The 27,361-nt window shown below is 45.9% G+C and overlaps 1 protein-coding gene across 3 annotated transcripts in view; it reads left to right on the forward strand.

Annotated features, from left to right (window-relative positions):
- The first annotated feature begins 2,480 nt into the window (after positions 1 to 2,480).
- Positions 2,481 to 27,361, forward strand: part of scamp5a (secretory carrier membrane protein 5a) — a 75,273-nt gene continuing 50,392 nt past the window's right edge. The window contains exons 1-3 of one of the 3 annotated variants that reach the window (XM_072492899.1): positions 2,482 to 2,703; positions 16,733 to 16,807; positions 25,791 to 25,853. In XM_072492899.1, the coding sequence (XP_072349000.1) occupies positions 25,847 to 25,853 (7 nt within the window). In that variant the 5' untranslated portion in view covers positions 2,482 to 2,703; positions 16,733 to 16,807; positions 25,791 to 25,846. Of the gene's footprint in view, positions 2,704 to 16,732; positions 16,808 to 25,790; positions 25,854 to 27,361 lie in introns of all 3 variants that reach the window. The other 2 variants (XM_072492900.1, XM_072492901.1) reach the window with 2 other exon arrangements.

Genomic DNA, 27,361 nt, shown 5'->3' on the forward strand with positions numbered 1-27,361 from the left:
TGTGGATGGTGTGGATGGTCTTCCTCTTGGTTGGTGAAGGGTTCACCGTTGTTGTTGGCTGTCGATAGCTGCAGTCGCATGAGTGTGTGGTGGGCTGGCAACATCTTTTATCCTTGGGAATTTTGCATGCTCTTGGGCGGTCCCAGGTGAATGTCCAATGGATCGATCAGGGTTCAATCACCCTGATCGACCTCGACCAATTAAGGTTTGCCACCTCGATGGCCGGGTGGGTCCCGGTTAGCCTTTGGCAGTTAGTGTCAAGACACACGTAGGCCTTCCCAAATAATGAAAACAGATGCCACCAGGTCTCCCACTTATTCTTAGTTTCTGCCTGGAGCCCATTGTCACGGGATGGCCTTTTAACAGCCTTTTTCCTGTGTCAGTTTCTGCAAAAGTCTGAGCTGCAGCCTTTGTATATTTGCAGGCTGCAGCCGGTCTGTGCTCTGGCTTTGGCCAAATTTCCCATCAACCTCTGCGGGTGGCCATTTTAGGTGGCCACAAAGCCATTTAATGACTCAGATTCCACCGCACTATGGGGAGGCGAGTTCCACAAATTCACCACCCTCTGCGAGAAGCAGTTCCTCCTCAGAGGATAGGAAGGAACGTTTCCCCTTGGGGAGGGATCAATAGCCAGGGGGCCATTGCACTAAGATAATAGGCAGGAGGTTTAGAGGAGATTTGAGGAAAAACCTTTTCACCCAGAGGGTGGGGGGAACCTGGAACTCGCTGCCTGGAAGGGTGGTAGAGGCAGGAACCCTCCCAACATTTAACAAGCATTTAGGTGAGCACTTGAAATGCAATAACAAACAAGGCTACGGACCAAGGGCTGGACAATGGGATTAGAATAGATAGGTGATTAATGGCCGGCACAGACACGATGGGCCGAATGGCCTCTTTTTGTGCTGTAAAGTTCCATGACTCTAATTCTGCGATTCTGTTGGAGTTGGCTGGGTGGAGAGTTAAATTGTTGTTATTGTCATGTGAGAGTACCTTTCAGAAATGGGTGTTTACTACTGCAGTGATGTCAGACTGCCGGGCTGTCTGTCAGCTTTTTACTTTCATTTTTGAGCCGGCTGCAGGGTGTGTTTTAGTTTTGTTTTCAGTGTTGGAGCTGAAGCCAGACCAAGCAGGTGTACTGCTGTTCTCTCTGCCATGAAAAGTCTAGCTCTTGGTCATTTGGTGAATTCAGAATTATAAATGTTTTCAGTAGTGACTTTAACCTGATGTGCTTCTGTTAAAGGTTTTATTTTTAAGTCGTATGGATGTTAAAAAGGAAAGCTTAAAGGTTTACTTAGTGTTGTAGTCTTTGGGGGTTGTATTTTAATGAATGGTTGCTAAGATGTTCACTGTATGTTTTAAAAAGGTTAACTTGAGTTCAGAGAATAAACATTGTTTTGCTTTAAAAAATACTTTTCCATTTCTGCTGTACCACACCTGTAGAGTAGGTTGTGTGCTCCCACCACAATCTAGTAAAAGTTGTGGGTCAGGTGAACTCCATGATACACTTTGGGGTTCTCTAAACCCTGGCCCATAACATTATTTTAGTGATCAAGTTTGCATGGTGCTCTATTTTTTCTCCATTAATTGTGCCCGCTCTAGGACACATCTGGGGATATCCCAGGTGGAACCTCTACCTTCCAGGCAGCACAAGTGGATAGCACTGTGGCTTCACGGCACCAGGGTCCCAGGTTCGATTCCCCACTGGGTCACTGTCTGTGCGAAGTCTGCACGTTCTCCCCGTGTCTGTGTAGATTTCCTCCGGATGCTCCGGTTTCCTCCCACATCCCAAAGACGTGAAGGTTAGGTGGATCGGCCATGCTAAATTGCCCTTAGTGACCAAAAAGGTTAGGAGGGATTATTGGGTTACGGGGATAGGGTGAAAGTGAAGGCTTAAGTGGGTCAGTGCAGACCCGATGGGCCGAATGGCCTCCTTCTGCACTGTATGTTCTATGATCTTTGTTCAATCAGAGTCTGCTTCCAACCGGCCAGCACTTTCTTCATGTGAAGTACAAATTGTTGTTCTGTTTATGATTGCGAATTATCCTGGTGAGTGCAAGATGGAAAGCTTCGACAACATGTCTCTTTGCAGTCAACACTCAGACTGGTGTTTCTGTTTGAAGGACATTTGCTCAGCACAGCATGCCTGTAGCGAGAGGGCGGGCCGTTACCACTGGCGACCGGTTTGAGCGACATGGCGTTGCTGCTGGGACGGGCGAGTTGACTGAGGGGGCGGAGCGTTGCCACCGGCGACCAGTCTGAGTGGCAGGATCTGGGGACAAGCTGACTGAGGGGGCGGGGCTTTTCCACTGGACTGGCGACCGGCCCCAGCTGGTGCTGGGGGCGAGCTGAGTGCGGGGCGGGGCGTTGCCACTGACGACCGGTCTGAGTGACAAGGAGCTGGTTCTGGGGTCGAGCCGACTGAGGAGGCGGGGGGGGTGGGGCGTTGCCACTGGCGACCGGTCTGAGTGACAGCGAGCGGGAGCTCCAGCCATTCAGGGGGGCCGGGCCCAGTCTAACGGTCGGGAGCGAGTTGGTAACTGCCGGCTGCCGGGAGGAAGGTGAAAAGAGCGAGCCGCCCGTCACAGAACCCCTTTACCGGGGAGGGGAGGAGTGGGTGGAAAAGGGGCAATAAAGAGGGTAGAATGCAATAAACACACTTCCAGGCGCGCAGGCTTGAGGGAGAGACACGGCCACAACTGGACGGTAAGGACAGGCCCGGCTCGGCTAGGCCCGGGCGCCGGCACTGCAGCAGGGGGACTGGGTTTATGCAGGGAGAGGAGAAGAATCCAACATCCAATGCAGTGCAGCTGCAATGCACAGGGAGAACAACCTTGCATCAATAAAAATGCAAACCGTATTGGCACGAAAGGTTAAAACGTTTGCATTTAGCCAGCCTGAAACAGGCAGCAGAGAGGGAATCTCCCCAAATCATTGCAGATTAATACAATATTCACCTTGTGCATAGATTCACTTGGGGAATAATGCACCCTTGCATGCTTGACATTGCAGGGATTGAACCTAGATGGTTGAAGTTGCGTGTGTTTTATGTATGCATAAATATGTATATAATGTGTACTTAAATATACATATTTATGTCTGCACATTAAATATACATATTTTTACTTAATAGACAATTATATGTGTATATTATACATTTATATGTTGGTGCATTTGTATTTAATTCTTTTTATTCGTGGGATGTGGGTGTCACTGGCTAAGCCAGCATTTGTTGCCCCTCCCTAATTGCCCTTGACAAGGTGGCATTGCGAATCATAGAATTTACAGTGCAGAAGGAGGCCATTAGGCCCATCGAGTCTGCACTGGCTCTTGGAAAGAGCACCCTACTGAAGGCCACACCTCCACCCTATCCCCATAACCCAGTAACCCCACCCAACCTTTTTTGACACTAAGGGGCAATTTAGCATGGCCAATCCACCTAACCTGCACATCTTTGGACTTTGGGGGCAAACCGGGGCACTCGGAGGAAACCGACGCAGACTCCGCACAGACAATGTCCCAAGCCGGGAATCAAACCTGGAACCCTGGAGCTGTGAAACAACAGTGCTAACCACTGTGCTGCCTTCTTGAACCGCTGCAGTCCACGTAGGGAGCACCCACTGTTAGGGAGGGAGTTGCAGGATTTTGATCTACCAGGTGAAGGAATGGTGACTTTTTTCCCCAAGTCAGCATAGTGAATGGCTGTGAGGGGAACTTCCACGTGGTTCTGTTCCCCGCATGCCAGCTGCCCTCCTCCTTTCAGATGTTCGTGGTCTTTGCTTAGGAAGGTGTTGCCTTAAGGAGCCTCGGTGAGTTCCTGCAGCGCATCTTGCAGATGGTACACTCTGTTGCTACTGTGGGTCGGTGAATGGAGGGCCAATCATGTGGGCTGCTGCATCCCGGATGGTGTTGAGCTTCTTGTGCATATTGGAGCTGCACTCATCCAGGCAAGTGGAGAGTATTCTAGAACACTTCTGACTTGTGCCTTCTAAATAATGGACAGGCTTTGGGGATACAGGAGGTGAGTTACACGCTACAGGATTCCCAGCCTCTGACCGGCTCTTGAATTTATATAGCTAGTACAGTTTAGTTTCTGGTCAATGGTAACCCTCAGGATGTTGATCGTGGGGGATTCAACAGTGGTAATGCCATTGAATGTTGATGGTTAGATTCTCTTTTGTTGGAAATGATAATTTCCTTGACTTGTATGGTGTGAATGTTACTTTCCACTTGCCAGCCCAAGCCTAGATATTGTCTAGGTCTTGCTGCATTTGGACATGGACTGCCTCAGGGTATCTGTGAAGTTGTTAATGGTGCATTGTGCAAACATCCCCACTTCTTGTGATGGAAGGAAGATCATTTGTGAGTGTCCTTCATTTTGATTTCTCTTTGTTCCCATTTCTTTTGTTTTATTTTATTATTTTTAGTTTGTGGACCAGTGTGCCTTTAAGCAGTGGACTCCAGCTGAAGCAGCCTGCTAGTCAGGACAGTGTGTTCCAGGTTTTGTATTTTGGAGAGGAGAAAACGAGAACCAACTTTGGATGAAGTTGGCTCAATTGGCTGGCTAGCAACCGGTGGGTTGGCCAGGGACAGTGTTCTGCCTGACAACAGTCAGTGATTGGTTCCTGCGTGAAGCTCCTGAGAGAGCTGGGCAGAAGTGATTAGCCCTTGAAAGAAGAACAAACTCTTTCTTGTTGCTGAAGTAAAGAACTGCTTTATTGTTCTAAAACCAGTGAATACTTGGGCACATATTTGCTATATATTTGAAATTATCTTGAATCTACAAAGAAAGTAGACAGAGAGAACTATCTCAAAGCTAGAAGGAAGAAGGATCAAAATAAAAGCTTTTGACTCCTGAAAGACTTTAACTGGAAGCCGTCCTAATACTGTTGAGATCCTTTATCCTTTTATTTATCATTATTTTCTTTACCACTCAACCACCCTTTCCCTCTGTGTTTGTGTGTGTGTGTCTATGTACTTGGAACATAGAACATACAGTGCAGAAGGAGGCCATTCGTCCCACAGAGTCTGCACCGACTCACTCAAGCCCTCACTTCCACCCTATCCCCGTAACCCAATAACCCCATCTAACCTTTTTGGTCACTAAGGGCAATTTATCATGGCCAATCCACCTAACCTGCACATCTTTGGACTGTGGGAGGAAACAAGGGCACCAGGAGGAAACCCACAAAGACCCGAAACCCACAAAGACCCGGAGAGAACGTGCAGACTCCGCACAAACAGTGACCTAGCGGGGAATCGAACCTGGGACCCTGACCCTGTGAAGCCACAGTGTGCTATCCACTTGTGCTACCGTGCTGCCCACCAAAGAGTGTGGCACGTTGGAAAGGGGGGGTTGGGAAAGGGGTATTAGGTTGTCATTACATTTTTGTTAATTATTATTACTGTTAAATAATAAAAGGTTATTTGTGTTAAAATTACAAACCTGGTGACTGCAGCTTATTGGGATCAGCCAAGGTCCTCGGGTATTTTAAAATAACATTGAATTTCGCTTGTGTTGCGACTCCGATTTCTAGTTGGCTGAATTGACTGCGCACTAGCCCAGGGTGGCAGCACGGTAGAATTGTGGATAGCACAATTGCTTCACAGCTCCAGGGTCCCAGGTTCGATTCCGGCTTGGGTCACTGTCTGTGCGGAGTCTGCACGTCCTCCCCGTGTCTGCGTGGGTTTCCTCCGGGTGCTCCGGTTTCCTCCCACAGTCCAAAGATGTGCAGGTTAGGTGGATTGGCCATGCTAAATTGCCCTTAGTGTCCAAAATTGCCCTTGGTGTTGGGTGGGGTTACTGGGTTATGGGGATAGGGTGGAGGTGTTGACCTTGGGTAGGGTGCTCTTTCCATGAGCCGGTGCAGACTCGATGGGCCGAATGGCCTCCTTCTGCACTGTAAATTCTATGATGACATATTGATGAAGTAGCTGAGGATAGTTGACCTCGGACATTACCCCGAGGAATTCTTGTATTAATGTCCAGGAACTGAGATGATTGACCTCCAACAACCACAACCATCTTTCTTAGGTATGCCTCCAGCCAGCGGAGGGTTTTCTCTGATTCCCATTGCCTCCAGTTTTGCTCAGGCTCCTTGGTGTCAAGGGTGGTCAAATGCTGCCTTGATGTCAAAGGCAGTCCTACTCCCCTCTCCTCTGGAACTCGGCTGTTTTGTCCTTGTTTGCACTAAGGCTGAACTAAGGCTGCAATGTGGCCAGGAGCTGAGTGGCTCTGGCAGACCTAAACTGAGCGTCACGGAGCACATTATTGCTCAGCAAATTCGGCTACATAACACTGTTGATGACCCTTTCCACCAATTGCTGATAATTGAGATAAAAGAGGGGAGATATTTGTTCTGCTTTTTGTGCGCAGGACATACCTGGGCAATTTTCCACTTTGCTGGGTAGATGCCAGTGTTGTAGCTTTGCAGGAACAGCTGGTTAGGGGTGCAGCTAGTTCTGGAGCACAAGTTTTTCAGTGCTATTGCCAGATAATTGTCAGGGTCCATAGACTTTGCAGTATCCAGTGCCTTTCGCTGTTTTTTTGATGTCACGTGGAGTGAATTGAATTGGCTTCTGTGATGCTGAGGACGTCCGGAGGAGGCCAAGGTGGATCAACCACTTGGCACTTCTGGCTGAAGATTGTTGCAAATGATTCAGCCGTGTCTTTTGCACTGATATGCTGGGCTTTCCCATCAATGAGGATGGAGATATTTGCAGAGTCTCCTTCTCCAGTGGGTTGTTTAATTGTCCACCTGCATTCACAACTGGATGTGACAGGGCTGCAGAGTGTAATGTGATTCATTAGTTGTGGAATCGCTTCAATCTGGCTGTTGCTTGCTGCTTATGCTATTTGGTAGGAGTACAGATATACACATATTTGTATATTTGTACTTAAATATGCATATTTGTATATGTTTGCACTTGAACATAAGTTTATATACACAGATGTATATTTAGCTACTTATATATACAAATATATTTGGATGTATATCCAAATATACATCTTTTTTTTTTAATAAAGTGCTTGTACATTGAAGCTTTTACCTTCATGTTGCATTGTGTCATCTCAACCAGTTGATTGGTTTGCATGTAGTTTTGAGATTCACCCCTCTCTGTTTACCTTGATGTTTTCCAGCTCTCTCAAAATATTTATTTGAGGTTTTCTTTTTCTTAACAAAAAGCAAATTGCTGGAAGGGCTCAGCAGATCAGGCAGCCTCTGTAGAGAGAGATACAAGGATTACTTTTGCATGGCAGACTTGTGAGGATTTGGACAGACTTGGTGAGTGGGCAAGAACATGGCAGATGGAATATAATGTGGAGTACTGTGTACAGTTAGGAAGGATATTCTTGGAGGGAGTATTAACAACAGTTCACCAGACTTGTTCAGGGAATGGCGGGACTGTCCTATGAAGAGAGATTGGGGAAACCGAGCCTGTATTCTCTAGTGTTTCGAAGAATGAGAGGTAATCTGATTAAACCCTGTAAAATACTTAAAAGCGATAGATAGACAGGGTCGATGCAGGTAAGATGTTCCCCCTGGTTGAGGAGTCCCGAGCTAGGGGACACAATTTCAAAATAAGGGGTAATCCACTTGGGACCGAGATGAGAATTCTTTTTACTTCGGAATCTTGGGAATTCTGCGTCCAGAGAGCTCAGCCATTCAGCATGCTTAAAGCAGAGATTGACAGGTTTCTCAATACCAATGACTTCAAGGGTTATGGGCGGGGGGGGGGGCATCATCGAAGTGCGTGATTGGCCATGATCGTATTGGACGGCGGAGCAAGCTCAATGGGCTGAATTGCCGACCCCTGCTCCCATATTCCTTAGGTTTAAAAAAATTAAAATCCCATCGGATCCAGGGGAATGTAGCAGGCTGGATACACAATTGGTTCAGTGGCAGTAGACAAAGAGTAATTTTGAAGGGTATTTTTTGCGACTGGAAGGTTGTTTCAAAGAACAAAGAACAAAGAAATGTACAGCACAGGAACAGGCCCTTCGGCCCTCCAAGCCCGTGCCGACCATACTGCCCAACTAAACTACAATCTTCTACACTTCCTGGGTCCGTATCCTTCTATTCCCATCCTATTCATATATTTGTCAAGATGCCCCTTAAATGTCCCTATCGTCCCTGCTTCCACTACCTCCTCCGGTAGTGAGTTCCAGGCACCCACTACCCTCTGTGTAAAAAAACTTGCCTCGTACATCTACTCTAAACCTTGCCCCTCTCACCTTAAACCTATGCCCCCTAGTAATTGACCCCTCTACCCTGGGGAAAAGCCTCTGACTATCCACTCTGTCTATGCCCCTCATAATTTTGTATACCTCTATCAGGTCGCCCCTCAACCTCCTTCGTTCCAGTGAGAACAAACCGAGTTTATTCAATCGCTCCTCATAGCTTATGCCCTCCATACCAGGCAACATTCGGGTAAATCTCTTCTGCACCCTCTCTAAAGCCTCCACATCCTTCTGGTAGTGTGGCGACCAGAATTGAACACTATACTCCAAGTGTGGCCTAACTAAGGTTCTATACAGCTGCAACATGACTTGCCAATTCTTATACTCAATGCCCCGGCCAATGAAGGCAAGCATGCCGTATGCCTTCTTGACTACCTTCTCCACCTGTGTTGCCCCTTTCAATGACCTGTGGACCTGTACTCCTAGATCTCTTTGACTTTCAATACTCTTGAGGGTTCTACCATTCACTGTATATTCCCTACCTGCATTAGCCCTTCCAAAATGCATTACCTCACATTTGTCCGGATTAAACTCCATCTGCCATCTCTCCGCCCAAGTCTCCAGACAATCTAAATCCTGCTGTATCCTCAGACAGTCCTCATCGCTATCCGCAATTCCACCAACCTTTGTGTCGTCTGCAAACTTACTAATCAGACCAGTTACATTTTCCTCCAAATCATTTATATATACTACAAAGAGCAAAGGTCCCAGCACTGATCCCTGTGGAACACCACTGGTCACAGCCCTCCAATTAGAAAAGCATCCCTCCATTGCTACCCTCTGCCTTCTATGGCCTAGCCAGTTCTGTATCCACCTTGCCAGTTCACCCCTGATCCCGTGTGACTTCACCTTTTGTACTAGTCTGCCATGAGGGACCTTGTCAAAGGCCTTACTGAAGTCCATATAGACAACATCTACTGCCCTACCTGCATCAATCATCTTAGTGACCTCCTCGAAAAACTCTATCAAGTTAGTGAGACACGACCTCCCCTTCACAAAACCATGCTGCCTCTCACTAATACGTCCATTTGCTTCCAAATGGGAGTAGATCCTGTCTCGAAGAATTCTCTCCAGTAATTTCCCTACCACTGAAGTAAGGCTCACCGGCCTGTAGTTCCCGGGATTATCCTTGCTACCCTTCTTAAACAGAGGAACAACATTGGCTATTCTCCAGTCCTCCGGGACATCCCCTGAAGACAGCGAGGATCCAAAGATTTCTGTCAAGGCCTCAGCAATTTCCTCTCCAGCCTCCTTCAGTATTCTGGGGTAGATCCCATCAGGCCCTGGGGACTTATCTACCTTAATATTTTTTAAGACACCCAACACCTCGTCTTTTTGGATGACAATGTGACCCAGGCTATCTACACCCCCTTCTCCAGACTCAACATCTACCAATTCCTTCTCTTTGGTGAATACTGATGCAAAGTATTCATTTAGTACCTCGCCCATTTCCTCTGGCTCCACACATAGATTCCCTTGCCTATCCTTCAGTGGGCCAACCCTTTCCCTGGCTACCCTCTTGCTTTTTATGTACGTGTAAAAAGCCTTGGGATTTTCCTTAACCCTATTTGCCAATGACTTTTCATGACCCCTTCTAGCCCTCCTGACTCCTTGCTTAAGTTCCTTCCTACTTTCCTTATATGCCACACAGGCTTCGTCTGTTCCCAGCCTTTTAGCCCTGACAAATGCCTCCTTTTTCTTTTTGACGAGGCCTACAATATCACTCGTCATCCAAGGTTCCCGAAAATTGCCGTATTTATCTTTCTTCCTCACAGGACACTTGAAAGCCTCCCACATGTCAGATGTTGATTTGCCCTCAAACATCCGCCCCCAATCTATGTTCTTCAGTTCCCGCCTAATATTGTTATAATTAGCCTTCCCCCAATTTAGCACATTCATCCTCGGACCACTCTTATCCTTGTCCACCAGTACTTTAAAACTTACTGAATTGTGGTCACTGTTACCGAAATGCTCCCCTACTGAAACATCTACCACCTGGCCGGGCTCATTCCCCAATACCAGGTCCAGTACTGCCCCTTCCCTAGTTGGACTGTTTACATATTGTTTCAAGAAGCCCTCCTGGATGCTCCTTACAAACTCCGCCCCGTCTAAGCCCCTGGCACTAAGTGAGTCCCAGTCAATATTGGGGAAGTTGAAGTCTCCCATCACCACAACCCTGTTGTTTTTACTCTTTTCCAAAATCTGTCTACCTATCTGCTCCTCTATCTCCCGCTGGCTGTTGGGAGGCCTGTAGTATACCCCCAACATTGTGACTGCACCCTTCTTATTCCTGATCTCTACCCATATAGCCTCACTGCCCTCTGAGGTGTCCTCTCGCAGTATAGCTGTGATATTCTCCCGAACAAGTAGCGCAACTCCGCCTCCCCTTTTACATCCCCCTCTATCCCGCCTGAAACATCTAAATCCTGGAACGTTTAGCTGCCAATCCTGCCCTTCCCTCAACCAGGTCTCTGTAATGGCAATAACATCATAGTTCCAAGTAGTAATCCAAGCTCTAAGTTCATCTGCCTTACCCGTAATGCTCCTTGCATTAAAACATATGCACTTCAGGCCACCAGACCCGCTGTGTTCAGCAACTTTTCCCCGTCTGCTCTGCCTCAGAGCCACACTGTCCCTATTCCCTAGTTCTCCCTCAATGCTCTCACCTTCTGACCTATTGCTCCCGTACCCACCCCCCTGCCATACTAGTTTAAACCCTCCCGTGTGACACTAGCAAACCTCGCGGCCAGGATATTTATGCCTCTCCGGTTTAGATGCAACCCGTCCATCTTATACAGGTCACACCTGCCCCGGAAGAGCTCCCAGTGGTCCAGAAAACAGAAACCCTCCCTCCTACACCAGCTGTTTAGCCACGTGTTTGTCTGAATGGCTCCATACTCGGTGCCCTGTTTTCTGTGGTACATGTGAATAATTTGGGTGTAAATGTAAGGGGGATAATCAAGACGTCTGCAGATGGCACAAAAATCGGCCGTGTGGTTGATAATGGGGAGGATAGCTGTAGCCTGCAGGAAGATTATCAGTGGACAGGTCAGCTGGGCAGAAAACTGGCAAATGGAATTCCACCCGGAGAGGTGTGAGGTGATGCATTCGGGGAAGTTAAACATGGAAAGCAAATACACAATAAATGAGAGAATACCGGAAGTGTAGAGGGAGTGCGAGACCTTTTGAAGTGAATTTCCGCAGATCCCCAAAAGTAGCAGGACAGGTTGATAAGTGGTTACAGCCATGATCCCATTGAATGGCGGAGCATGCTCGAAGGGCCAGATGGCCTACTCCTGTTCCTGCTTCTTATGTTCTTAAAGGCGTATCGTTTGCTGGCCGAGTCATAGAATACAAGAGCAGGGAGGTTATGCTGGAAATCTCTAAAACATTATTTCGGCACAAATTGGAAACTGTGCTGTTCTGGTCCCCTCATTGCAGAAAGGGTGTAAATGCACTAGATAGGACACCAAGGAGATTTCTGAGGATGTTGCCAGGACTGGAAAACTGCAGCTGTGAGGGTAGATTGGAGAGGATCACAGAATCACAGTGTTTACAGTGCAGAAGGGGGCTATTCGGCCCATCTAGTCTGCACCGGCCCTTGGAAAGAGCACCCTACCCAAGCCCATAGCTCCACCCTATCCCCACATCTCCACCCTATCCCTGTAACCCCACCTAACCATTTTTGGACACTAAGGGCAATTTAGCACAGCCAATCCACCTAACCTGCACATCTTTGGACTGTGGGAGGAAACTCCAGTGCACCCGGAGGAAACCCACACAAACACAGGGAGACCGTGTAGACTCCGCACAGACAGTGACCCAAGCTGGGAATCGAACCTGGGGCCCTGGATCTGTGAAGCAACTGTGCTGTGCTAACCACTGTGCTGCCCAGGATAGGGTTGTTCTCCTTGGAACAGGGTAGGCTGAGGGGAGATGTGATTGAGTTGAACAAAATTGTGAGGTGCCTGGATGGAGCGGATATGGGAAGGGCCTATTTACCTTAGCCGAGAGGTCAGTGAAGAAGGGGCATGGATTTTAAATGATTGGTGGAAGGGTCAGAGGGGCGACTAGGAGCAGGCTTTCATCCAGAGGGTTGGAATCGGTCTAACTGCCTGCAAGTAGTACAGGCAGAAACCCTCCACTCATTTTAAGGTGTCTGGATGTGCATCTCCAGCACCCTAACTTGCAGGGCTATGGATCAACTGCAAGAAAGTGGGGTTAGGCCGAGTTTCTTGGCCAAACGGCCTCTTTCTGAGCCATCAACCTTCTACCACTCTATAATTTCAGAAGGAACTCTCCTCTCCATGGAGTCTGTCTGATTGGCTGAGTGTTTCCGATGCCTAAACCGTTTTGCTTCTATTTCATGTTTTTTGTTGAGGAGTTAGCAGATGGGTTTACAAACTCAGTTCGAGAATTTCAACAATATCTTATTATTTCGAAAAAGCTTCCACGATTGAGGAGAGCTGGAATGTGTTTAGAAGCTAATTATTTCATTAAGCGATCAGAAATATTGGAATTGTGATTTTTGTGGTGGTACTTGGGAGGACTAAATTTTGAACTACTTAATTTTGATCTAAGACACTGGTGATTGATGCCAAGGATCTGGGAGAAAAATGAGAGGGGCTGTTGCCTGTTAGAGCAACTTTGTTTGTTTGAAGAGTGGCTTTCTGGCGGTCTGCCAAAGAGTGGAACATACAGTGTAGAAGGAGGCCCATCAAGTCTGCCCATTCCACCCTATCCCCGTAACCCAATAACCCCGCCTAACCTTTTTGGCCACTAAGGACAATTTTTCATGGCCAATCCATCTAACCTGCACGTCTTTGGACTGGGAGGAAACCGGAGCATCCGGAGGAAATTCATGCAGACTCGGGGAGAACGTGCAGACTCTGCACAGACAGTGACCCAGTGGGGAATCAAACCTGAGACCCTGGTGCTGTGAAGCCACAGTGCTAGCCACTTGTGCTGCCCACGGGTTACCACAGAATAGAACCATAGAATTCCTACAGTGCAGAAAGAGGCCATTTGGACTATCGGGTCTGCACTGACCCTCTGAAAGAGCACCCTACCAAGGCCCACTCCCTTTCCCTATCCTCAAAGCCCCACCTAACCTGCACACCTATTGACTCTTGGGGCAATTTACCACGGCCAATCCACCTAACCTGCACAGTTTGGGACTGTGGCAGGAAACCGGAGCACCCGGAGGAAACCCACGCAGACACTGGGAGAATGTGCAAACTCCACACAGACAGTTACCCAAGGCTGGAATTGAACCTGGGTCCCTGGCGCTGTGAGGTAGTAGTGTTAACCACTGCGCCACCACCGTAGGTATTTTTTAACTGTTGGAAAAGCTGACAATATTGGAGGTCTAGGTTTAGAGACAAGTAAAAATGTCATGAAAAGGTATATAAGGGTGTACGTCATAATTGGCTGCCCTTCAATGCGGAATGACGTCTATTCAGGGCTGTGTGTTTCTGTCATGGGTCTTTGTCTCTCAACAGGCCAAAATCAACGTGCTGATTTTCACAGGGGCAAGGTAGTGGGATCCGGACGGGGCAGGTTTTGCTGCCTTTTCTTTGCTTCTCTGCAGCCACTCTGTCTCCTCATTTAAGGTGTTGGGAAGCTTGATGGACCAGATGTCGCTGTTTTGAGTAATTGGAATTATTGTCGGCTATGAGGGCAGTGTTAAACTTCAAAAGGACATAAATGGTGGAATGAGCTGACAATTGGGAAATTCAATCCAAACAAGTGCGAAGTGATTTATTTTGGTAGGACGAATGTGGGGGAGGAGGGAGGCAATGCAAAACAAGTACAATTCTAAAGGGGCAGAGGTGTACAAAATTATGAGGGGACGAGATGAAGTGGACAGGATAAAATTGTTTCCCTTGGTGGAGAATTCTACAACCAAGGGACATAGATTCCACATCCGGCAGAAGGTGTAGAGGGGACATGAGGAAGAACTTTTTTACGCCGAGGGTAGTGGGAGTCCAGAATTCGCTGCCCGTGTTGGTGGTGGAGGCAGAGATCCTAAACTCTTTTAAAAGGTACCTGGATCTGCACCTTGTGCTCTAAGCTACTGGGCTATGGGCTGGGTGCAGGAAGGTGGAATTAGAAAGGGCATCTGGGTGTCCTCGGGCTGACATGGACAAGGTGGGCCAAATAGCCTCCTTCTGTGCTGCTCTGTAACTTTTCTATGATTCTAATTATCTCGGAGTATATCTGCACAACTCGATGAAGGTGGTAGGGCAGGTTGAGATTGGAGTTTGGGGGGGCGAAAAAGCATTTAGGATATGGACAAAATTGGAGCATAGATTATGAAAGCAGGGAAGTTATAAACCTTACAAAACACTGGGCGGCACAGTGGTTAGCACTGCTGCCTCATGGCGCTGAGGACCCACTTCGATCCCAGGACAGAACAGATTGGGAGAAACTTCCCATTGGAAGGATCAAGAGCCACAACACGAGGAAAAACCCTTTTAAGCAGTTGAGTGGTTCGGATCTGGAATGCACAGCCAGATTGTGGTGTTGATTCATTTGTGGCTTATAAAAGAGAATTGGAGCAGTATCTGAAAATGAAACATTTGCAGGACTATGGTAGACCTGGTGAGAGAGCGGCACTCGGTGAATTGCTCTTGCAGGGACCTGCAGAGACTCTTAACATGTTGAATGGCCTACTGCGCTGTAAGAATTCTAATGTTGCCTTCAAAATAATCAAGAAGATTCGTGAAATGCAAGAGCATTGGAGCCCGAGCTATAAGTCCTGATTTAGCTGTACAAAGCCCTAGTTTAGTCATACCTAGCATAACTGTGAGGAGCTTTGTGCACCACACCTTGTGAAGGATGTATGGACCTGGGTAGCACAGTGGTTAGCACTGTTGCTTCACAGCTCCAGGGTCACAAGTTCGATTCCTGGCTTGGGACACTGTCAGTGTGGAGTCTACACGTTCTCCCCGTGTCTGCATGGGCTTCCTCCGGGTGCTCCAGTTCCCAAAGAAGCTTTGGGTTCAGATACATAGATCTTTAAAATGCCACAAACAAGTGCAGAAAATAATTGCAAAGGCTGTGGAATGCTGTAAAGGATTGGAGCATAAAGACACCAAAGTTATGCTGCAGCTGTATAAAACCCTAGTTCGATCCCACTTGGAGTCACTGTGAGCAGTTCTGGGCACCACACCTTACGAAGGATATATTGGCCTTGGAGGGAGTGCAACATGTGTTTTAAATTACAAGGAGAAATTACACAAATTAGGCCTCTTATTGCTGGAATTTAGAAGGTTAAGGGGTGATCTGATCAAAGTCTTCAAGATCATATCAACAGGAAAAGACCGGGTAGATAAAGATAAACTTTCCACTGGTTGGAACTTTTAAAACTAGTCAAAAAGGTGGGCCAGAGGAGAGATGTTAAGAAGCACTTCTTCACTTGAAGGATGGTAGAGGTTTGGATCTCTCCCACAAACACCAGTTGAAGATAGAACAGTTGTTAATTTTAAATCTGAGATAGAAAAAATGTTGTTAATCAAAGATATTAAGGGATATGGGCCAAAGGCAGGTATATGGAGTTAGGTCCCAGATCAGCCATGATCTCATTGAATGGTGGGACAGGCTCGAGGGGCTGAATGACCTACTTCTGTTCCTATGTAAGAAATGTTCATATTTATTATGGATACCAAACTCTACCACAGGCCCTAAATGTCCTACTTCTATTTGAAATCTAACCAGAAATAGACATCTCTTAATAGTCCTCAGCAGGCACAGATTTCTTGCTGAAAGCAAGATCAGATACCATTTGAGCTTGTATTGTGATTCTAGAAAGTGGAAAATAAATCCCACTGTTGCTCCAATTCACACGTAGAATATCGGTCAACACTGGAGAGCAACCACATCTACAAATGACTGACATGGCAATTTTAATGCAGCCTAATATTTTGAGAATCTAGTGCTTGTTGCTTATAATGGCTGCCCCGTTATTTTGATTCGATAACCAGTGGTGTTGCTCACAATGAGTCAGAGAATATGTTGTCTTGTAACAATTGAGGTTTTGTCAACACCGTGCGATAAGAGAGTGTTGCGCTGGGCAAGGATTTCGTGTATTCTATATAAATTTGATTCGATTGGTATCATGAGAGGAAGTGCTTTGAGTTTTTTTTGTCACTGAAATGTCACCAGCAGGGAGTGGTTTTGCTCACTGCAGTCATTGCAAGCAAACACCTCAAAAGAAACCAATTGTGAAAACTATTGATATTTTGGCTGACTGCACAGCTGACTCCTCTAACAAGAGTGTGTGCTTGTGTCTCGGCTAGCTTTCTGGGACAATGGAAAATCTTGGCACGGTCTCTTTTAATTAGCATTGTGGAAATTGCAGCTAATCAGTTTGAGAGCCATGGATTGTGTACACAGAACGCAGTGAATTATTCCCTTGGAACCATACTTGCTATATTTGCAGCCACACTGGGAAAGAACTTGAAACCTTTTTTGCATTTTAAAATGTTGCAGGACCAAAGGAACTAGAGGCTGGCACACCAGGGACGATAAAAGGAGAAGAAAAGGACACAGTGGTGACATTTTAATGTAAGTCGTGATAGACGTACAAGGGTGGAAGTTATTGGCTGAATTCTGAAAGTACATTCTCCTGTCATCCTGGGTTGCTTTCTATTTGTGAAGCTGAACTCATTGGGCAACCTAGGAGTGGAATGGGAGGGCCGGGCCAGGCCAAGTTACCTGTTACGCAGCACTGCCGATTTTGATCAAATGCATATGGTGGAGTGAATCATGAGCTTTTTCGTCAGCACACTGCGGCAGTCAGTTGATGCCCATAAGTGGATGCTGTCACTTAGTTCATGCTGCAGCAGAGGGTCACTTGACCGATAGGAATAACTTGTGTTTGATTTGGGCACAAAGGATTCAGCAACAAATTGTAATTTGGGTCTTGCAGTGGAGCTTCTCTTCAGTGTTTCATTAACTGACAAACATTCGCGTAACTTGGTTCTCTGCAGGCTCTGGGTGATCAGACTTTACCTTCGTCACGGGGCTGTGGATTCCCGAGAGGTCTCAAACCTGACTACCAGCCCTATAATTATAACCAATGTGATGGGGTCCAATTACACACATCCTGGCTGCATCCTGTTGTTAACCATCTGTTATCTGCAAGGATCATGCGTCTACTAGCACAGTTTATTCCCAAACAATATAAATTCAGGTAGCACGACGCAGTACCAACAGGCAGGGTCTGGTAGGCGAATGGGCAATAATTAACCGTCAACTTCCTTGCCGTGAATAAGATTATTCAACATTGATTCCACATGATTTGGACTTTGCGGCAACATTTTTTGACCAGTTCAGAACAGTGAACATCAAGCAACCCGAGACTATCAGCCTTTTTCTTTGTGGAATTCTCTGCCCCGTGCTGAGGATGCTCAATTGTTGCATTTATCCAAAACAAAGATTGATGGATTGGGGCGGGTGGGGGGGGGCATTTATATCATGCCTTTCATGACCAAAAACGTCTCAAAGTGCTTCACAGCCATGGAGTACTTTTGAAGAGTACTCAACCTTCTATGTAGGGACAGGGCAACCAACTTGCACACAGCAACAACGATATAATGATTCAATTTTTTTTTTGCCAACGTTGATTGAGGGATAAATATTGACTAGGGCACCAGGCTGCTCTGCCCGTGTTTGAAATAACGTAACGGTATCTTTTATGGCCAGCAGAAAGACTGGGCCTTGGTTTGATGAGTGCAGCAGTCCCTCAGTACTGCACTGGAGTGTCAGCCTAGATTATTCTTTCATGAGGCGCAAGCGCTACCAGCTGAGACACAGCTGGCACACAAGTACTGAAGAAATTAGTTTGAACTTCCAAATTTGTGGTCATAATAACCGGTAAAGATGGGACCAGAATTAGTGGACCTTGACCTTTTTCCTTCGGTCAGTATTGTTATGGTGCTTCGTCCCATGATGTGTGCCCAAATGCCTGACCGCACCACCGGTGGGCTTCCATATTTGATGGTGTGATTTCTTTTTGCAAAATTGCGCAAGGTCTGCTACTGTTTTCTCAAAGTTCCCTCCTCTCGCTTCAATTCAGTTGGCAGCTGCATTGCAAGTATATTTTTACTACCTGTAGCTCTGCCACCTGAGCTTTCCACTTGCCGCAGTCTCCTTCCTTTGCAGCTGACAATTTAATATGAAAACCATCTGCGCACTCTGCACTACTTTCTCCTCGATCAACAATTATCCACATGATGTGGAATTTGCAGCATTGAACCAGGCATTTGGCTCAACAGGCCTATGCTGGCGTTCATGTTCCGTACAAAACTCTAATCCTCTTAGCATATCCTTTTATTCCTTTTCCCTAGCATCCTCTTATCGCACCAGTACTATTCTCCTCAACTGCTCCTTGCCTTGAGTGTCACATTCCTGCGAGTAAAAATGTTTCTCCTGAATTTGTTACCAGAATCTTAGCAAGTGATAGTTGCCCCTATATTTGGATACTCCCGCAAATGGCATCATCTTCTCGATGTCTACCCTATCCAACTTCATTTTATATTTGCGGCCTCTATTGTAATTATTATCTTTATTGTCGCAAGTAGGCTGACATTAACACTGCAATGAAGTTACTGTGAAAATCCCCCAGTCGCCACATTCGGGTACACTGAGGGAGAATTCAGAATGTCCAATTCACCTAACAGCACGTCTTTCGGGACTTGTGGGAGGAAACCGGACAACCCGGAGGAAACCCACGCAGACACGGGGAGAAAGTGCTGACTCTACACAGTGATCCAAGCCGGAAATCGAACATGGGACCCTGGAGCTGTGAAGCAACTGTGCCGCCCTCTTTGTTTCTATGTCTGCTAGCTGTGCAAATTTTTTTTTTTTAAAAGAGGCCTGAAAGTCTGTGGTGTTCTCTTCACCAGAGAGCAGTGGAGGCTGGGTCACTGAATACATTCAAGGCTGGATTAGGCAGGTTCTTCATCAGCGGTGGAGTCTAGGGTTATGGGAGGCAATCAGGTGGGTGGATGTAGGCCACAATCCAATCAGCCATGATCTTGCCAAATGGGTGGAGCAGACTCAAGGAGCCAAAAGACCACACCTCTGCTCCTAGCTCTTATGTTCTTTGCTGGTTATTCAGCAAGGAAACCTCTCCACAATGGATGATGATCAACTAAACCACAAAAGCACTGATCCAGTTGAGGTTTTTGCACTTTGTAGAGTTGGCACGGCACTAACCATCTTTAAAACTGTGGACCTTTGGAGACCTGGGATTTGGCCGCACTTGCTGTGTTTAATTCTGAGACGTGGTGGGGAAGCTTGCCTTTTGATTCTGGGCTTTCTCAAAATGCAGAAACAACAAGGATAGGCCTTTGCGTGGTCCTAGTACCATCATGTTATTATGTTCTTGGACCAGATCCCAACAGTGGCTAGGATACTGGGCAGAAACCCCAATATTTATTTTCATTTTGCAAGACTGTGAAAAGGATGCCTCGCTCCAGGAGTGATTTTTTTTTTTACCAAATAGGGAGATGATAAATCAAAACAAACATTATTTCTAACACACTATTAAAATATCTTTAACATCACGCAGGCAAATAGATTACCATTTTTTAAAGAGGTAATTGTAATCAGTAGTGACACAACCCTTAACTGCTATCTTTATTTCCACTCAAATAAAACCATTTCCGAGAGGACAGCATGATAGCACAGTGGGGGGGGGGGGGCAGCATGGTAGCACAGTGGTTAGCACGGTTGCTTCACAGTTCCAGGGTCCCAGGTTCAATTCCCGGCTTGGGTCGCTGTCTGCGGAGTCTGCACGTTCTCCCTGTGTCTGCGTGGGTTTCCTCCGGGTGCTCCGGTTTCCAGTCCAAAGATGTGCAGGTTAGGTGGATTGGCCGTGCTAAATTGCCCTTGGTGTCCAAATAAAAGGTGAAGTGGGGTTACTGGGATAGGTTGGAGGTGTGGGCTTAAATGTGGTTATATTTCCAAGGGCCGGTGCAGACTCGATGGACCGAATGGCCTCCTTCTGCACTGTAACTTCTCTGATTCCAATCCACTTTTAAATACCGTCAGCACTCAGGAATACTTACTGTACAGAAATATCTTTGAATGCCCCACTCTGAGAAAGAGGGATCTTTTGAGACAGCTTTAAAGAAACCGACTTGACACCCTGTCAAAATAATGCAGAATCTCTGGCTGTATTTCTTCATAAAACCTTCTCAGCTCATCTTGAGAGGGCAGGAGAATGAGGACTAGAAAAATATCAGCCATGATTGAATGGCGGAGCAGAGTCGATGGACTGAGTGGCCTAATTCTGCTCCTGTGTCTTGCGGTCTTTCAGCCACAAATTACAACTGAACCTCAACACCTGACTGCTTCAACTCCTGACTCCTCCTACGTCACCTTGCTTAGCTGAACACTATGTCTCCAGTTAAGCTGCTCCGCAAGGAAATCTCTTGATGTAAATAAAAATCTATTAGCCCAAACTTTTTGCGATGCTTTAATTGCACCACTGGCTCAAAAAAGCCTAGCTAGGATATTTAAAAACCGTACTGCAGCGGTCATACACACTAACCCAGGCTTTTAACCCTTACGGCACCAGATATGCACAATACAATATATCTGAAATTCCTACATTCATCGAAATGTATTTTGGCATCTTGGATTAAAAATGAAAATTACCAGGTGAATGGGCCAAGGATTCGGCAAAGAATGCAGTCGGGTTTCTGGGTCCGCTAATTCATTGAGAGTGGCCTTTCATTAGCAAAACGTATGTATTAAAGCAACATTACCATAATTGAAGAGACAGTGTGCTAAATTGAAGAATGACTAATAATTTTCAGTTTCATCAGTTATATATCCAAAGTTAATAATAATCTTTATTGTCACAAGTAGGCTTACATTGCAATGAAGGTACTGTGAAAAGCCCCTACCTAGTTGCCACATCGTCCGGCGCCTGTGCGGATATACAGAGGGAGAATTCAGAATGTCCAAATTACCTAACCGCATGGCTTTCTGGACTAGTGGGAGGAAACCGTAGCACCCGGAGGAATCCCACGCAGACACAGGGAGAATGTGCAGACTCCGCACACAGTAGCCCAGCCGGGAATTGAACCTGGGACCCTGGCGCTGTGAAGCCACAGAGCTAACTACTGTGCTATAGTGCTGCACCAGTTGCGGCAAAGCTGAACGCACTTTTGAACTTTTTTTTTTCCTCCTTTGCAATTTAAAAAAAATTAAAATAAATCTTCAAAACTTAAATATCAAAACTGTGATGCCTAAACGTTGGTGTTTTTCTGCATATTCAAGATCAGTTATGTAGAATTCAGGAGAATAAGTCTATACTCGTCGAGTATACTTAAGATGAAGGTGGTCAGATTTTTGGAGATCTCAGGAACTAAAGGGATGTGGGGAGCAGGTAGGAAAGTGGAGTTGATACAGAGGATCAGCTGTGATCAGATCGAATGTTGGAAGTTGGCTGAAGGGGGCCTTACGGCCTACCCCTCCACCTATATTTTTATGTACTTCAGATGTACATTTTAGAGGCAGCAACTTTTGTTTGATGGACGTTTTTTGAAGCACTGACTTAAGTTTGAGAGCTACTCCAGTGTACTCATCTGGATTTCCATAAAGCATAATTTCCACACAAGCCCAGATTTTCTGTCTCCCATTTTTTAAAAGCTTTCATGCTTGCCCTAGCTTTTTTCACACTGAGCTACGTATGATCCACACTAACGCACACTTCAGTTTTGCCGATCCTCCTGCCGTCTGCTTTTTCTTTTGCTTCTTTCCTGAAGAATGTAAGATTATTTGAAAACAAAAATTATCAATCTGATATGTAACAAACGACCACACAGCATAGGCTAGATTGCACGATCATTTTGAAATAGTTACTTTCATTGATTCAATTCCCTTTTATTGAGTGATCAGTACTTTCTTTAATCATAATTGGTCTGAAGATGTGTTGAGCGATCCGTCCTTGTATTGTTGCATCCTTGTATTGTCCACAATCCCCTGACCCTGCTTGTGAAAAAGAAATTAATTGAGATTAAAGTTCTAGCCTCTTTACCCCTCACCCCACCACCAAAACAGAAATACGTGTTGCTATAGACCAAGCGGAAGTCATTAAATATTAAGTAGAAGAGCTTGTGGATTAAAAAAAAAACATTAACAGTGTTTAGTTGCTGAATATATTAAATAGGGGAGAAGAAAAGAAACTTGGCCAAAAAGAGAACGTTAGCGTAAGTTAAGTGTCATGTGAGAGTACCTTTAAGAAATGGGTGTTTATCAGTGATGTCAGAGTGTGGGTAGAGCTGGGCTGTCTGTCAGCTTTTTACTTTCATTTTAGGCTGTTTGCTGCAGAGTGTGTTTTAGTTCGTTTTTAGAGCTGGATAGCTGCAGTCAGCCAGAAGGGGTATTAGTCTCTCTCTCTGTAATCTTAAAAACTGTAAATTGATCCTTTGGTGATTTAAAACTAATAACTACTCTCAGTAGTGACTCTAATCTGATGTGCTTCTGTTAAAAGTTCTTTTTTAAGTCTTATGGATGTTAAAAGGACAGCTTAAGGATTACTTAGTGTTGTATTCTTTGGGGGTTGTATTTGAATTAATGGTTGCTAAGCTGTTCACTATGTTTTTAAAAAGGTTAACTTGAGTTCATAGAATAAACATTGTTTTGCTTTAAAAAATACTTTTCCATTTCTGCTGTACCACACCTGTAGAGTGGGCCGTGTGCTCCCCATACCACAAAATATTAAAAGATGTGGATCAGGTGAACGCCATGATACACTTTGGGGTTCTTTAAACCCTGGCCCATAACATAAGGCAACTGGGGCCTGTCCAGAATGCTGCGCAATTGCCCGATGATAACTTGGGGAGAAAGTCAACAGTGTGTCCGAGCCTGGAAACCGCTTGTTTATTGCATCAGATTAGTCATTGGTTGGGTGGCATGGTGTCACAGTGGTTGGCGCTATTGCCTCCTGGCACCGGAGACCCAGGTTCCGTTCCGGATTTGGGTGGCTGTCTGTGTGGCGTTTGCACAATCCACCCGTGCCTGCGTGTGTTTCCTCCGGATGCTCCGGTTTCTTCCCGCGGTCCGAGGATGTGCAGGTTGGGTGAATTGGCCACGCTAAATTGTCCCGAAGGTTTGGGGTTGCAATGTCATGGGGATAGGGTGTTGGAGTTGGCCCAGGTGGGCTGCTCTTGATAAATTTAAAAAAAGATTAGTCGCTGGTCACAAGGTGTGGAAGTGAGCTTCAAATGTGACACTCATTCGCTGCTGCTCAAGTATCTCTGGCCAAGTAAATGAAAATAATCTTTTATTGTCACAAGTATGAAATTACTGTGTGAAAAGCCCCCAGTCGCCACGTTCCGGTGCCTGTTCGGGTAAGCCGGTACAGGAATTGAACCCGCGCTGCTGGCCTTGTTCTGCATTACAAACCAGCTGTCTAGCCCACTGAGCTAAACTGGCCCAAGTGAGGTCAATCTCCAGTTTACATGGCCAGGCTTATCAAAACGAGCGGGTGAGGGAGGGTGCGCACAGGAAATGTCAAGCTGGCTAATGGAAGCTCCCAAGAGCTCCCATATATAATGCATGTCCACTTGCTGTTTCTGAAACCAGGACATCTAGCATGCTGTTAATGCTTTAATTCAACTATGATATTCATGTAATCGTAAATCAGTGAGTACCTTTCCAAGGGACAACAAAATTGATGTCAGGAATGGGCCAGGGGGTGAAAATCTTTACCTCTGTCATTTGAGTTGTCTCCATACCGTCAATCAAATGAGGCACTGGAGAGTTATTTTTTATTATCCTCCACTTAGCCACCATGCAAATAGACTTTTGAATTCTTTTCCTAAACCTTTGTGACCTCAGCCTGCATCTTTACCTTCAAAAGCTTCCTGAAACGTGTGTCTTTAGCTGTGAGCTTTTAATCAAACTCCCTTGACTGCTCTCTTTCTGGTCCAGTGTTCATGGCTCTCTGATATGTTACGTGACAGGAAGGTTTCTTGAAAAATGGAAGTTATTTTAATAGAGGGATCAGTCATAATGCACCTTGCTTATCCCTGCATGTTTGCTGTTGGTCCTAATGTTATCTTTGTATATGTGAAATGAGGATTTGTTATAAACAAATGCAAACCAATTTTTACTTTGTGCATTGCACATTAGTTTTTTAAGGGAATACTCCAGGATAAATCCCGAATAGAGCCTTTTATTTGCATAATCAAGGTGAAAGTAATTTTTAAAAAAATAAATAAAAGTTTCACCTGGTGGTGAGCTTGATGTTGGGTTATAAAATATTTTTATTTAGGCCATTGTTGCAGACGCACGGTAGGTTAGCTTGCTTTGCCTCAACCCCTGTAATCCACTAAGCAGGATAATCGGGATACATTTATTTATGACACCTCAGCAGAAAATCTTTCCACTTGAACGCAGATGATCACAATTCAAAGGGGTTGAAACTAACCAGATTCATTTGCTTTTTGTATTAATGATAATTAACATTTGGAAAATAATTATTTGGAAGTGGGAGAAGCCAGAAGAGTAAGAAATCTGAACGCAGGCAGAGAGGTTTAGGGAGGGAGCAGGTCTGAGGTGGCATTGCAGCCAGAAGTGAGCTGAAAGGAAAGGGAAATGTGCAGGACCCCTGAATTGGGTTTTGGGGTATTTAGGAGGTGCTATAAGACTGAAGAAGATTGCTAAATAAGTGGCACAAGAACAGGATAGCTAAATGTGGATAGGAAGGTACTTTTCTCCTTTAGTGGGAGGGGTCAATAACCAGGGGGAGTGGATTTCAGGCAGGAGCTGTGAGGGGGAACCTTTTCACCCAGAAGGTGGTGGGAATCCAGACCTCACTGCCTGAAAAGGTGGTAAGAGGTAGGAACCCTCACAACTTTAAATAAGTATTTAGATGAGTACTTGAAATGCCATTGCACACAAAGCTATGGATCAAGTGCTGGAAAATGGGATTAGAATAGTTTGGTGTTTGGTCGGCAGGGAGGCGATGGGCTGAAGGGCCTCTTTCCCTGCTATAAAATACTGTTTTAAGACTATTGTCTTAGACAGAAGATAGTCTGGAGTATCGTTGGATCTTTTTGTTTTTCCACACCAACAAGGTGTGGTAGATAATTGACAAATCTATGAATGAAGTTTTCTATGAAGTAAGTTGGTTTGTTGATTTGCAGTGGCATCTGTTTTTGCCGGAATGCCACCACCCAGAAAGAAAGCAGGACACGCACGTGTTGGCACATGGCAAGAAGATAGACGAGCGGTGGTTGGGGGGGGGGGGAGAAGAGGGGGAGGAAGAGTTTAGAATGCCATCTTCAGGTGAGGGGACCACACTCAGTTCATTTACGAGATCTCGGAAGAATAATCTGACCTGTTCTCTGTGACTATTTTGGGAGTAGGCAATTGTAAAATTACTGAGGTTTAAGTGGGAATGTTAGTTTAACGAATGTGAGCTGTTAAAGATGGATAATATAATTTTGTACAGCAGCTTGAATTCTGACTTGCACTCCATATTCAAAAGCCTGTTCTTTTTTTTCTCTTTGTTTCTGTTTTCCAGGTTAGAGCGTGCAGCTCATTTGAAACACCAGAAACGCAGCAAACACCATCTTAAAAATGGCAGGTAGGGATGTAATTTTACATGTTCGACGCAAAATGTAGCTTCTATTACGGAGTCTCTGCTCAGCATTTCTTGAATGCATAAAGGACCCATGGCTCCACATCACCATAGGACCTCACTTAGGATATTTCGGATCACATGCAGGACCCTGCATGTGGTCAGCCCTGCTGCCTCTCAGTGCCAGGGACCTTAGTTTGATTCCGGCCTTGAGTGACTGTCTGTGAGGAGTTTGCACGTTCTCCCCGTGTCTGCGTGGGTCTCCTCCGTGTGCTCCGATTTCCTCCCACAGTCCAAAGATGAGCAGGTTAGATGGATTGGCCATGCCAAATTGCCCCAGAGTGTCATGATGAGGCAGGGGAGTGGGCCTAGGTAGAGCGCTCTTTCGGAAGGACGGTGCGGACTTGATGGGCCGAATGGCCTCCTCCTGCAGTGTAGGAATTCTAAAACTGACTATTCTTCGCCCAATTTTCTTCAACTTGCTTCTGAGCAGTTAGTTCTTTTTTGTAATGGGTGACTTGGTTTCCAGTGGCGCTGTTTGTCGGCAGTCCCAGGTACCTGAAAAGAACAAAGAACATTACAGCACAGGAACAGGCCCTTTGGCCCTCCCAGCCTGTGCCGATCCAGATCCTTTTTCTAAACCTGTCACCTATTTTCCAAGGATCTACTTCCCTCTGTTCCCCGCCCATTCATATATCTGTCCAGATGCATCTTAAATGATGCTATCGTGCCCGCCTCTACCACCACCGCTGGCAAAGCATTCCAGGCACCAACCACCCTCTGCGTAAAAAAACTTTCCATGCACATCTCCCTTAAACTTTCCCCCTCTCACCTTGAAATCGTGACCCTTTGTAATTGACACCCCCACTCTTGGAAAAAGCTTGTTGCTATCCACCCTGTCCATACCTCTCATAATTTTGTAGACCTCAATCAGGTCCCCCCTCAACTTCCGTCTTTCCAACGAAAACAATCCTAATCTACTCAACCTTTCTTCATGGCTAGCACCCTCCATACCAGGCAACATCCTGGTGAACCTCCTCTGCACCCTCTCTAAAGCATCCGCATCCTTCTGGTAATGTGGCGACCAGAACTGCACGCAGTATTCCAAATGTGGCCTAACCAAAGCCCTATACAACTGTAACATGACCTGCCGACTCTTTTACTCAATACCCCATCCGATGAAGGCAAGCTCTGAACATCTTGATCAGACTTGTTGCCCTCTGTACCTCACTCTCCACAAACCAACATACGGCTGACCGTCCAGACTAGAGCTGGTTTCCAGCTTGCCTGATTTGCTGAAGATAATAAAAAGCAGAGTAAGCACTTTAAAAGATCCCAAAGCCAATTGCTGTGTGCTCCACATTACTGGAGTGGAAGTGAGTCACTCAAATCTGTCCCTTGTGCGACTGAAGTCCTTCAGCTATATCGGCCAACATTAAAGTCGGCCAAAAGCCATGATCAACTAATAACATTTTAAGATCCAATTGGTTGCAGCAGTGGTACCTTAGGGTCTT

The sequence above is a fragment of the Scyliorhinus torazame genome, chromosome 30, assembly GCF_047496885.1.
Source record: "Scyliorhinus torazame isolate Kashiwa2021f chromosome 30, sScyTor2.1, whole genome shotgun sequence".
In the NCBI taxonomy this organism is placed as follows: domain Eukaryota; kingdom Metazoa; phylum Chordata; class Chondrichthyes; order Carcharhiniformes; family Scyliorhinidae; genus Scyliorhinus; species Scyliorhinus torazame.